Here is a 13,729-nt window from a genome sequence, read left to right as displayed (position 1 = left end):
GTAACTTTAAACATTGTGAAAATAGTCAAAACAGTAGGCACTGGGTATAGTTTATTAGAGGCTAGGCTATATGCTATCCTAGTTTTTTCTTTTTTTATTACGAAAATCAGCACATGTATGGTTGAGTTTTTTCTCCTTTAACTTTTGCCAGTTTTGATTGTAGGTTTATACACTGATATGATCTGGATGGTCATTTTTATTTTCACACATCTCACCATCCGCCAAGTTAGAAATTAATATAGACAAAAATTGTTTGAGCAAGAGAAATTATCCAATAACTATAAAACATTGAAAAATATTAGATTTTGAACATCTCACGTGAATAACTGAAAACTACAACGTATTGTGCCCCGTGTGAAAGGCCATTTGTAGAAACACTCTACTCTTAAATGTCGAGTTTCCAAATTATAGTTTTATATTCTTTGTACTCCATCTATGTATGTTACCTATGGATAATATGTTGGAACTTAAGTTGTTGTTTTTCCACAATTCTTTAAAGTCTCATTTAATAATGAAGAAGAGAAAAGGAGAAATACACTATAAATATGAAGAGTAAATTTAATGAAGGAATTCTTTATGATGTGTTAGGATACAGTATTTTAATAAGATAATTCATTTTTTTTGGAAGAATTTATTTCTCCTTAATTAATTTTATATTGTCTTTAATGTTATAAATAAATGAATAAGTTTTTTTTCTAAGAATGTTAAAAAATGATTAAACAATAATACTAATAATAATAAAAATATGAATAATATAATAATAATTATTAGACAATAATAATACTTACATGTATATGAATAAAAAGGATATTAATCGAATCCAACAATTCTTATAACAATCAGATATAACAAGTAAATGAGAAAAGGAGTAAAAATATTTTAGATTGAGACACACAGAGTGTTGTCCTTAGAGAGAAAAGTCCTACTACACATGGCAAAACAAAATCATGTACGCTTCTCTTCCAAAATATAACTACTTGTTAGGTCATTCGATTGTAGTGAAGGATCTCTGAATTTTTTATGAACATTGATGTCTTAAAAGATAATACATAGAAAAATACAAAACAATTGTAATAAATTTGATTAAATAAAATGTAAATTCGTAATAAGAAATATAGTCACTAACCATAAATAATATTTATCCATAAAATTAAAAGTCTAAAAAAAATAAATAACTATAAGATTATATTTTAATTATATTTTGTAAATTATATTAGATATTTCCAACACTTTACGCCAATAAATTTCTGAAATAATTGATAGTGAAAACAAAAAGTTGCATAAAAGAAAAAAAATAAAAATCCTTACAGCATAGAATATTTCAGCACATAAGAAAAAAAAAAGAGCTTCAAATGTGATGGCTTGACCTTTGGAGTGAGTGAGTGTGAAGTGAATGGCTAAGACTGAGTCAAACACTGAACTGGATATTTATAGTCAAGCTCTTCCAAATTTTATAAAAAAAAAGGCAAAAAGAAAAAGAAACAAATTAGAAATGTTGGCAGCGATAATACATTTAGTGTGACTGTTTATAAAGACTCTTTAAAATATATTTCAATATTAATTTTATAAAATAATTCTTTGTTGTCAATTAATTAATTAGAAGAAATCAAGCTAAATAAAATAATAACATCAAAAGTGATTTAAGAAGTTAGTTAATTGTAAAATTATTTTCATTGAATAAAGTTAACTTGTTTAAATATATGATTCGGGTTTATTTCTTTGTACATTTTCATATAATAGATTACATGACGAAAATAAATAAGTGGATCTTTAAAATAGGTTTGATTTTTTGATTTATGTGTGGTGTGTAATTTTGTAACCCATACCATGGATATAGAACTTTAAAAGTCTTTTGATTTCATTTTTAGAATTTCCTTGTCACGATGTCCTAATTTTATAACTCATAGAATGGGTTGGACTACTTCCATTTTATTTTTCTTTCTAATGTTGTTAGTGTGCTTAATTTTCTAACTTTAATATGGACGAGGAATAAGAAATCCATGTAAACTAAAAACACATTTAAAGTGTAGGAAAGAGTTAAATAAAACAAAATCATTTGCTGTCTGTTTAAATACGATAAACAAAATCAGTCCTTCATCTGTGCCTTAGTTAACTGAATTTTCGTAATCAAAGAGTAAAACACATTTAAAGTTTTTGGGTGCATAGAAATGTGGTGGTCATTATCAAGAGGGTAATCTGTGGATCTTTTACAGCATCTCAAATATTTTCCACTTTTTTAGGTCTCTCTCCACTAATTTTTATGTAAAAAATTTCTAAATTTTAACTTTATAATTAATTAAAATGGATAGGCAGGGAATTTGTCTCAGTTAAGTTAATTGAAACATGTTTGAAAGTCGTTGTCGATTTTTGAATATTGGTGCTCAAATTTTATGAATTAAAAAATTGAAAAAACAGCATAATACCTACCAAAATTAAAATAATGATCTAGGTGATAGGCCGGCATTAACATGACCCATCTGGCTATGGAACAGGCCGACTACATCCTGACCCAAATAACAAAAAGACATGAACTTTTGAAGGCCAACATTTAGTGTGGACGTACAATTCAAACAATCCTTTCGTACTTTCTTAGCACCTAAATTACGTTGCTTCTCGTCCTTTAAATTGATAGTTTTAAAAAGAATATTCAAAAAAATTGATTTTAATATTTAGTGTAGAAAATTTAAATTGTTAAATAAATAGCGTATATATTTTCCTACTTGAGGAATGGATTTTGATATGCTGATAATGGTTTAATAAAAACATATTTGAGGCCAAATAAAGGTATCTTAGTAAAGTAATTTTGTTTTATCTGAGTACTTAAAGAAAGTTACACCAAAACTCTAACTAAATAAAAGGATATAACTATCGAGAATCTTAACTAATCTTTAGGCAAAATTACTAACTTAGGTCTCTTTCCTATCGTATAAAAGTAATGTATAAAAGAAAAGAAAAAATCTTTGTAAGTTAGGTATTTTGATGATTTGTATTTATTCTTCTTTCCTATCGCATATAAGTAAATAAAATTTGAAAAAGAAACCATAATATATGAATTAGTGAGTATGAGAGTGAAAAGGCTAAGACTATGTCAAACAACAAGTTGGGTTATTATACATCTCCGAACTTGATTAGAAAACAAAGAGAAAAAGAAAGTGGAGCCAACAATAGAGACAATCGGATATATAGGTAAGATATTTAGTGAGAACTTCACTATTTATGAAGAGAGTTTTCAAAAGGGATTTCAATACTAATTTTTGAAAAAGTAATTCTTTGCTTTCGTTCAGAAGAAATCAAGCTACAAAAAGTAGAACATTAAAGGTCATTTAAAGAGTTAGTTAATTGTAAAAACAATTTTTGGTTAAATAAAAGTTAACCGTTTATTTAAATATATGATTATCGTTTATTTCTTTAGTACATTTTCAGAGAATGTAAAATATTTAAACTTTTTGGCTGGAGACGAAGAGGAGTAATGCGCATATTTTGTAAGGTCTAAGCCAAAAAAGAAGATAAAATATGAAAGTGATATTGAGAGGTGAATTTGATTTTATAAAATTAGCATAGAAATTAAAATTGTTAAACAGATAGCGCAAGTATGAAAAGGCGATGCAGCTCTCTCTATAAATAGGGTACTTAGTATGTAAGCATAACCCATAACCACTTCTTTCTAATGAAAAAACACTTGTTTCTTTATAATAGCTTGTTAAAAATGACTTCCTCCTTTTTAATGGTTGTGTTTGTTTATTCGCTTTTGAAATCAACTTTTGGTGTGTGCAGAGAGATCGTGTGCATTGGAAGTGAGAGAGAGACACTGTTAAAGTTGAAGCATAATCTCACAGATCCTTCAAATAGACTCTCTTCTTGGAATGCCTCTGTCAACCCCAATTGCTGCCATTGGAATGGAGTTGTCTGCAACAACTTTACATCTCATGTTGCAGAGCTTCACCTCACCACTCCATTTCCTGATTTCGATTACCATTACGAAAATTACGAAGATTATGAAGAAGCATTGGAAGAGCACAATAGACGGGCCTTCAGTGGAGAGATAAATCCTTGTTTGGTTGATTTGAAGCATTTGAATTACTTGGATTTCAGCGGCAATCTTTTTCAATATATTCCAATTCCTTCTTTCATCGCAACAATTACTTCCTTAACTTATCTCAACCTTTCTCATGCTGGATTCATGGAAAATATTCCTTCTCAGATGGGAAATCTCTCCAATTTACTCTACCTTGATCTCAGTTATCTTTATTTTGAAAGTTATGAAAATGTTGATTGGTTATCTAATATGTCCAAACTTCGTTATCTTGACTTGAGCCGCACTTGGTCACTTGAAGAAGGTGTGTCAATTCCTTCTTGTCTTGGCTCAATGACCTCTTTAATTCACTTGGACCTCTCTTTTTCTAGATTCATGGGCAACATTCCTCCCCAGATTGGTAATCTTTCTAATTTGGTGTATCTAGACCTATATTATGCTGTCAATGGAACTATTCCCTCTCAAATTGGAAATCTCTCCAACTTGCTCTACCTAAATCTTCGAAGTGGTTATTCTATTGACAAATCTTTGTTTATTGGAAATGTTGACTGGTTGTCAAGTCTTACAAAACTTGAATATCTTAATTTAGGAGGTGCAAACCTATCCCAATCATTTCACTTGCTTCACTCCCTCTCAGCTCTTTCTTCTTTGCTGCACCTAGATTTGTCGAGATGTACACTTCCCCACTACAACCAACAATCATTTCTTAACTTCTCGTCTCTCCTCACTTTGGATCTTTGGGAGGTTTCTTATTATTCTGGAATCTCATTTGTTCCAAAGTGGGTATTTGGACTGAAGAAACTTGTTTCTCTTGTTTCAACTTTTAATCCCTTTGAAAGTCAAATTCCTGACGGTATTCGAAACCTCACACTTCTTGAAAATCTTGATTTGCATAAAAATTCATTTTCATCTTCTATACCTCATTGGTTTTATAGTAGTTTTCCTCATCTCAAATTTTTGGACCTATCAAGCAACAACTTACAAGGAAATATTTCGGATGCCTTAGGAAATATGACTTCTCTAGTTACACTTGATTTGTCATACAATCAACTTGAAGGTCCAATTCCAACTTCTTTTTGTTATCTTTGCAACTTAAAGGCAGTATATTTCTCATATCTCAAACTCAACCAACATATTAATGAAACTTTAGATATTGTTACTCCTTGTATCTCCCATGGACTCAGAACACTTGTAGTTCAAAGCTCTCAACTTTCTGGCAATCTTCCACTATCACTTGGAAAACTTTCATCATTAAGAACTCTTTCTCTATCCAACAATCAACTTAGTGGAAATCCGTTTGAAAGTCTTAGATCACTCTCTAAATTGTCAGATCTTGATATTGGTTATAATCGTTTTAAAGGAGTTGTCACAGAGGATCATCTCACGAATCTTACGAGTTTAAGTGGCCTTTATGCACCAGGAAACAATTTGACTTTAAAAGTGGGTACCAACTGGCATCCTACTTTTCAACTGACTTATTTGGATATGAGTTCTTGGCAATTAAGTCCCAACTTTCCTTCATGGATTCAATCACAAGACAAACTTGATTATTTAGCGATGCCTAACACGGGAATTTTGGATTCTATTCCCTATTGGTTTTGGAAAACATTATCTCAAGCTTCTTTTCTAAATCTCTCTCATAATCATATCCATGGTGAGCTTCAGACTACTTTAAAGAATCCAATATCTACAATCGCTGTTGATCTAAGTGCAAATAAGTTAAGTGGCAAATTTCCTTCACTTTCAAATGGTGTGGGTTTTTTGGACCTTTCAAGCAATTCATTCTCCAAATCCATGGATGATTTTTTATGCAAAGGTCAAGAGAAGCCAATGAAATTAGAATTTCTCAATCTTGCATCGAATAACTTATCAGGGGAAATACCGGATTGTTGGGACATCTGGCCTTATCTAATGGATGTAAATTTACAAAATAATAATTTTGTTGGAAACATTCCCCAATCCATGAGTTCCTTAATAGAGCTAGAATCATTAAGCATCCGTAAAAACTTGCTCTCGGGAACATTTCCTACAATTTTGAAAAAGACCAATAAATTGATTTTGTTGGATCTTGGAGAAAATAATTTTTCAGGAACAATTCCAACTTGGGTTGGAGAAAGTTTTTTAGATATGAAGGTTCTTATCCTTCGATCAAATAGATTTTCAGGTCATATTCCTGATAAAATATGTGATATGAGTCTTCTTCAAGTGTTAGACCTTGCACAAAATAATTTGATTGGAAACGTACCTACTTGTTTAATAGTTTGAAGACCATGACACAGATGAACAAAAGTATAACTGCTCTTATCTATTGTTCTGCCATAAACTATACATTTAAATATTCAGATCATACTGTAATCAGTGTTCGTCTTTGGTTGAAAGGAAGAGGAGATGAATACAAAAACTTTCTCGGGTTGGTAACAAGCATTGATTTGTCAAATAACAAATTAGTAGGAGAAATACCCAGAGAAATCACAGATTTAAATGGTCTGATATATTTGAACTTGTCCCACAACCAACTTATTGGTCACATTCCACAAAACATTGGTAATATGGGATCATTGTTGTCCATTGATTTTTCAAGGAATGAACTGTCTGGTGAAATCCCTCCAACTATTTCAAATTTGAGCTTTCTAAGCATGCTAGACTTGTCTTATAATCATTTGAATGGAAAAATTCCAACAGGAACTCAGTTGCAAACCTTTGATGCCTCAAACTTTATTGGCAACAATCTGTGTGGCTCACCACTACCCATCAATTGCAGCTCCAATGACAAAAGCTATGATCAGAATGGTAAAGGGAGTGATAAACATGAAGTGAACTTATTTTATGTGGGTATGACATTTGGATTTATGGTGGGATTTTGGATAGTAGTCGGTCCTTTGGTCATTTCTAGGTCATGGCGTTACGCCTATTTTCATTTCCTTGATCATGTGTGGTTCAAACTTCAATATTTTTTCTAATGTCAGTACAATATATCTAATGTGGTGAAAAGTAAAGTTATTATAAAACATGGAAGTTAATTTGAACTACTCTGTATTGCATAGTTGATCAAATTTCCAGGTAATTTACGTTTTGTTTGATTTATTTTCAAATATGAGAGTGTTATTTATTTAAATTACTAGTGGATTTCAAAGCTAAAGAATCTACATGTCCAACTTATTATGGATAAATTCTAGCTAATTTAACAAATTGCAATCTGTTGTTAGAAAATTTAGACAGTGTGAACTTAATTTGAACCATGTAGAACTCTTGTTGAAAAGAATTGAAGCAATATATTTAATGAGTTGCTTGGGTTTTAGATACTCAAAGGCATTCGTATTCAAATTTATAGATGGTTATAATTTCTTTCTCAATAGCAAGATTCAAAGGCATTATAAAAGACTACTTTCTTTCTCAATAGCAAGATTGAAATACTTTGTGAACGTTTAGTTTTGGATGTAGCATTTTTAACTTTATCTCTTCATTTTTTTAAATTTAGTCCATTTTATTTTAACATTTTACATATAAACAGGAGAAAAATGAGAATGAAGGTCTAATGACACCCATTGGAACTCTGTTGAATAGGCAAAATTGTCTTCTCTGCATTTGATAGACTTTTGATCAAAGATATGTAAAAAATTCTCATACATTGGATTAATCGGAGGAGTACTGCTTTCATTAATTGGTATTGTTAGTTTCAGTTTTCATTGTTAAAAGGTAAATGTTGAATGCCATAAATAAAAGCTTATAAAAGAAAAGTGATTCATGAAAGAAAGAGGTAGAGAGTAAAGAAAAGTAGTAATGGAAAGGAAGCAGATGCAGGATAAAATAGGTTAGTTTGATTGATTTGTATTGTCCTCTATAATTTATAAATGGATTGAGAAAGTGCTTAATATCTATAAAAAAAAAAAAACCATTGAAATCATTACATTGTGAACATTTGAGAAACATTGAAAACTATAATCTATTGTGCCCTCTATGAAAGACCAATTCCATCTATGTATTGAGAAATGAAAGGTGCTCAATTCTGTTTCATACATGATAGTCTTCTTTTGACATTAAAGATTTTCTGTGTCTGCAATATTTTTAAGGACACCTCTCCCTGTTTTTGTAATATTTTTTTTTTCAAAACTGGTCATCTTTTGAATCTAATTTCAAGAACCATAAGAGTAAGGTGTTTGGGAATTAGCTCCTAGAACGTATTTAATAAATTCCAAATTAATCTATAATTTATGATCACTGAATGGAGAGTGATTTGTTCTTAAAATTAATTGTTTTTCTCTTTCGTTCTTTCTACTTAATTTTTCTCGTATTGTTTATTGTTTGTGATTTACACTAGTTTTTCATTTGAAAAGTCTAGATCTAAATTTCCGTTTGGAGGACCAACAAGAAGTGTGGAATATTCTTCTAAATATAATTACTCCTTGTATTTGGTTCAATTATGAAAAAAAAATGGTTTTCTTTATTTGTTTAAAATCAATTGTGACATCCCATTTTAATAAAATTAAACTACTAAATAAAACGTCACAAGATCATGATAACAAGAAGCACTCAGAAAGATATAAAGCGTAGGAAAGATAACTATTACAGTCATCTGGAAGTACCAAAAGGAGTTCATAGGCATACAACCATGCCATAAGGAAACACAATCTAAAAGTGTAAGAGTCTTGCAAAAGGGTTGCCCTCAAGGCAACTAATACAAAAAGGCCTCATGGCCACGAACTACTCCTAAGACATCCAAGCAAGGAGATCTAAGCCGCACCGCTGCGTTTCCCGGATCCATCTCGAACCTCCCTCTCATCTGCTCCCACCAGAAGGTGATCATCGCAAGAGAGAACATACAATAGGACACAAACAGAAATGCAAGGGTAAGCTAGTGCAATTGGATCTTATCATGCTACAACAGGCAAGTACTTAAACATTCCTTGACATGCAACACACAAACACAGAACATCATGTTATAGCAGACAAACAAGACACTATGACTCGATTATCCGGATACATATATTAAGATCGGATTCACCGGACGCCTGCACTTGTGGTGGCCTCTACTGCTCTGCAGAGCCATTGCCAATGGGTTTCACCCTACCACACACAAGGTTAGCCTTTAAGCGTCTAAGGCCATTATCCTGCCAAAGACTAGGGCATCTCGCTACTCTCACCACTTGGGTCAGATTTCTCTACCTGAGACTCACTGACCCTTTAGAGTTTCGGGATGCGATCCTTACTTGAATCCTTATCCTAATATATACACTACACGCCACCATGAAGTCTCCCCATGGGACTCATGGAATTACGCCTATCACACCAACAGAATCATGTTTCTCATACCATAACCACCACCTTTATCTCATCATTAATTTCTCATGCTCATTATCAACCACCCAACACAACTTCATACATTACTCATGTTATCATACAGATTTTGGTACATATAACTCATACAACTCATGCCAATACACCAAAATCTTGCATATTCAAGATAAATAGCCATACACTAAGCCAAACATCCAAACATACTCGTGCACATTATATTTAGAAGGAATAATCAAAACAATGCATGCAATAAATCATTTAACAACCAAGAAAACATGACCCCCACTCGCACACTCGCTCAGGCGAGACGCTGACTTTCCAGATGCAGCGGATTCTCGCCCAAGCGAGATAAGCAAAAGGAGTCTCCACGAATTCTCGCTCAGGCGAGATGCTGTCCTCACAGAACACATCGGATTCTCGCTTAAGCGAGATGCGCGACAGTGGTGGCTTCACGGGATCTCGCTCAGGCGAGGCCTTCTCGCCTGAGCGAGACTATGCGTCGCTCAAGACGAGAAAGGGCCGCCTAGGCGAGTTCTCGTGGCAGGGAGCTCTCTGGTACTCTCGCCTAGGCGAGACAAGCTCGCTTGGGCGAAAATAGCAGAGTTCGCCACTGTCCAACCACATGCAATGGCGGAACCAGCTCGGATCCACACCCAAACACACATGCAACTCCATTACTCTCAATAAAACACATCATGCATGCATATAAACACGAAAGCGACCAAAAACAGCCAAGGACAACTTAAAACAGATGAATCTAGCTTCCCTTACCTCTATTTTTGAGAGCAACTTAAACAACAGATTCGAACTAAGGACACCACAGCTCCTGGAGTTAGGAAAGAGCTGGAACCTGGGAAAAGGAAGGGTTCTCCTAGCTCGAAGGCAGACCAGCTTGGTGCCCTAGCAGAGTTCCTTCTGATTTCTTAGAGAACTGGAGAGCAACCGTTTTTCTGAAACAGAAGCAAATGGGAATGTGAGGGTGGCTGGTAGGGTAGGGTGCCCTTCTGTAGGGCAGGGCCTTGGGCCTCCGAAAAGGCCAGGCCCAAAAAATTTACTGAAAAAGGAAAAAGGGGCTTACAATATCTCCCCAACAACAAAAATTTTTCGTCCTCGAAAAATTAGACTTACCAGAACAGATGCGGATATGAACTCCTCATGTCCTCCTCAAGCTCCCAAGTAGAGTCACCCGTCCTCCGGTCCCAAATGACCTTCACGAGACTAGTGGCTCTTCCCTTGCGCTCCTTCACTTGACGATCCTCTATAGCCACGGGCTGTACCACTACCTGGAGATTCTCCCTGACTTCCACATCTTCCGCTTCCAACACATGAGATGGGTCAAACACGTACTTCCGTAGCTGTGAAACATGGAAAACTGGGTGTAGATTAGCCAACTGAGGTGGCAATGCAATCTCATAAGCCACGGGCCCTATCCTCCTCAAGATCTGATATGGACCCAGAAACTTAGGAGACAGCTTCCTCGAGCGGATAGCCCTCCCCACACCAGTGGTTCGGGTCACCCTCAAGAACACATGCTCCCCAGCCTCAAACTCTAGGGGCCTCCTTCTTCGGTCCGCATATGCTTTCTGACGACTCTGGGATGCTTGCAACCTGTCTCTCACTAACTGCACCTTCTCTGTGGTCTGTTGCAATAACTCAGGTCCCACCATAACTGACTCACCATCCTGGTACCAACATAAAGGAGTCCTACATCTCCTCCCATACAAAGCCTCATAAGGTGCCATCCCTATGCTCGCTTGGTAACTGTTGTTGTAGGTAAACTCCACCAGCGGTAACACCTCGTCCCAACTGCCAAGGTGATCCAAGATACATGTCCTCAACAAGTCCTCCAAGGACTGAATCACTCTCTCTGACTGGCCATCCGTCTGAGGATGGTAAGCAGAACTCATCCTCAACCTGCTACCCATAGCCTCCTGCAGTGCCTGCCAGAACCTGGAAGTGAACCGGGGGTCTCTGTCAGACACTATGTTACTAGGCACTCCATGAAGTCTCACTATCTCTCGGATGTAAAGCTGGGCCAACTTGGTCATAGACATCCTGAGATTCACAGCCAAGAAGTGAGCACTCTTCGTTAAACGATCAACCACTACCCATATAGCATCATGTCCTCTCACGGTGCGAGGCAAGTGGGTAACAAAATCCATAGCTATGCTATCCCACTTCCACACCGGAATATCCAAAGGTTGAAGCGTTCCACCGGGTTTCTGATGCTCCACCTTAGCCTTTTGACAAGTCAAACAGGCCGATACGAACTGTGCAACCTCCTTTTTCATGCCCTGCCACCAAAAGTTCTCCTTGAGGTCTTGGTACATCTTAGTCATGCCAGGGTGCAGACTAAGACGACTCTTGTGTCCCTCCTCAAGGATCAACTTCCTCAACTCTGCATCCTCTGGTACACAAACCCTGCCTCTGAACCTCAACACACCATCACTGCCCAAGGCAAACTCCTTGGCCTGATCCGTCCCCAGTAGTTCTTTCACCTTCTGTAGACTAGCATCCGTGGCTTGTCTTTCTCTGATTAAGCCCAAGAAGTCACTAGATATGACCAAGGTGCTACACCTAATGAATTCCGGCTCCAACTCATACTGTAGCTTCATGTCTCTGAAGCTCTCAAGCAATTCCAACTCTTTCATCATCAAGTGTGCCACATGCACTGTCTTCCTACTCAAGGCGTCTGCCACCACATTCGCCTTCCCTGGGTGGTAGAGAAGCTCGAAGTCATAGTCCTTCAAAAACTCTATCCACCGCCTTTGCCTCATATTCAGCTCTTTCTGATCGAAAAGGTACTTCAAGCTTTTGTGGTCACTAAACACCCGGAACTGCGCACCATACAGGTAGTGCCTCCAAATCTTCAAAGCAAAAACCACTGCTGCCAACTCGAGATCATGAGTAGGGTAGTTCTTCTCATGAACCTTCAACTACCTAGAAGCATACGCTACCACCTTCCTCTCTTGCATCAAAACACACCCAAGACCCTGATGAGAGGCATCACAGTAAACCTCAAAGGGTTTACTCACATCTGGGATTACCAACACTGGAGCACTCGTCAACCTGTGCTTGAGTTCCCTGAAGCTCTCTTCACATCTATCAGTCCATGCAAACGGTTGGTCTTTTCTGGTTAGCTGTGTCAAGGGTGCCACTATCTTAGAGAACCCCTCTATAAATCTCCTGTAGTAGCCAGCCAAACCCACGAAGCTTCGAATCTCAGTCACTGACTTAGGACATTCCCACTGTATCACGGCCTCTACCTTAGCTGGATCCACAGCTATACCCTGAGCTGATATAATGTGCCCCAAGAACTGCACCTCTCTCATCCAGAAGTCGCACTTTGACAACTTGGCAAACAGTTGCTTCTCCCTCAAAATACCAGGCACTACCCTCAGATGCTCGGCATGTTCCTCCTGCGTCCTGGAGTAGATGAGAATGTCGTCTATGAAGACCACGACAAACTGATCTAAAAACGGACGAAAGATCCGGTTCATGTAATCCATGAACAAAGCCGGGGCATTAGTCACACCGAATGGCATGACAACATACTCGTAATGCCCGTATCTGGATCTGAAAACAGTCTTCTCAACATCTTCTGCCTTCACTAGAATCTGATGATAACCTGACCGGAGATCAATCTTGGAGAACACAGATGCCCCATGAAGTTGATCCATCAAGTCATCTATTCTTGGCAAGGGGTACTTATTCTTGATAGTCAGCTTGTTCAGCTGCCTATAATCCACACACAACCTCGAGCCGCCATCCTTCTTCTTTACCAACAAAACAGGCGCTCCCCACGGCGAAACACTCGGCCGTATAAACTGTTTCTCAAGCAATTCCCCTATCTGTTTCTTTAACTCCACCAACTCCGCTGGCGCCATGCGGTAAGGAGCTATCGATACAGGACCGGCTCCTGGTACCAAGTCTATGGAGAACTCAACCTCTCTCCTCGGAGGCAAACCTGGTACCTCTTCGGGAAACACATCCTTGAATTCTCTGACCACTGGTATCACTGATATCTTTTCCTCTTTCTCAACTTCCGTCCTGGCAAAGACTATATAATACTGTGCACCGTCCCGGATTTCCTTCATGACCTCATGTGAAGATATTAGCTCGGGTTCCTCCGAGCTGGGAAACAACAACTTCTTCTCTCGGCAGTCGATTAGAACGCGATTGGCAGAGAGCCAATCCATTCCCAAGATCACATCTAACCCTTGCAGAGGGAGGCATATAAGATTGACTTTGTATACGCGTCCCTCTATCTCAACTGGACATCTAGAACACACTGAAGAAGTTCTAACCAACCCAGATGCCGGAGTAGATACCACGAGATCAAACTGTAGCTCACACACCGGCAGACCCAACTCCCGCACACAAGACTCTAACACAAAAGAG

General features: G+C 36.9%; 1 protein-coding gene across 1 annotated transcript; it reads left to right on the top strand.

Moving 5' to 3' along the window:
- Positions 1-3,706: 3,706 nt before the first annotated feature.
- On the top strand, positions 3,707-10,255 carry LOC114180863 (receptor-like protein EIX2). The gene is made up of 3 exons (XM_028067155.1): positions 3,707-6,197; positions 6,377-6,885; positions 10,130-10,255. The coding sequence occupies exons 1-3, from the start codon at positions 3,707-3,709 to the stop codon at positions 10,253-10,255; spliced, it is 3,126 nt and encodes a 1,041-aa protein (XP_027922956.1).
- Positions 10,256-13,729: the final 3,474 nt, after the last annotated feature.

Source organism: Vigna unguiculata, chromosome 4, assembly GCF_004118075.2.
Source record: "Vigna unguiculata cultivar IT97K-499-35 chromosome 4, ASM411807v1, whole genome shotgun sequence".
NCBI classification, from domain to species: Eukaryota; Viridiplantae; Streptophyta; class Magnoliopsida; order Fabales; family Fabaceae; genus Vigna; species Vigna unguiculata.
This window is presented reverse-complemented; position numbering and strand designations above follow the sequence as displayed.

Excerpts from the sequence above, each read along its gene's own strand:
- LOC114180863 (XM_028067155.1), top strand. The coding sequence starts at position 3,707 with ATGACTTCCTCCTTTTTAATGGTTGTGTTTGTTTATTCGCTTTTGAAA. Across the intron at positions 6,198-6,376 it reads TCGATCAAATAGATTTTCAG|ATCATACTGTAATCAGTGTT; the intron begins GTCATATTCCTG and ends TTAAATATTCAG. Across the intron at positions 6,886-10,129 it reads GTATGACATTTGGATTTATG|ATTCGAACTAAGGACACCAC; the intron begins GTGGGATTTTGG and ends CTTAAACAACAG.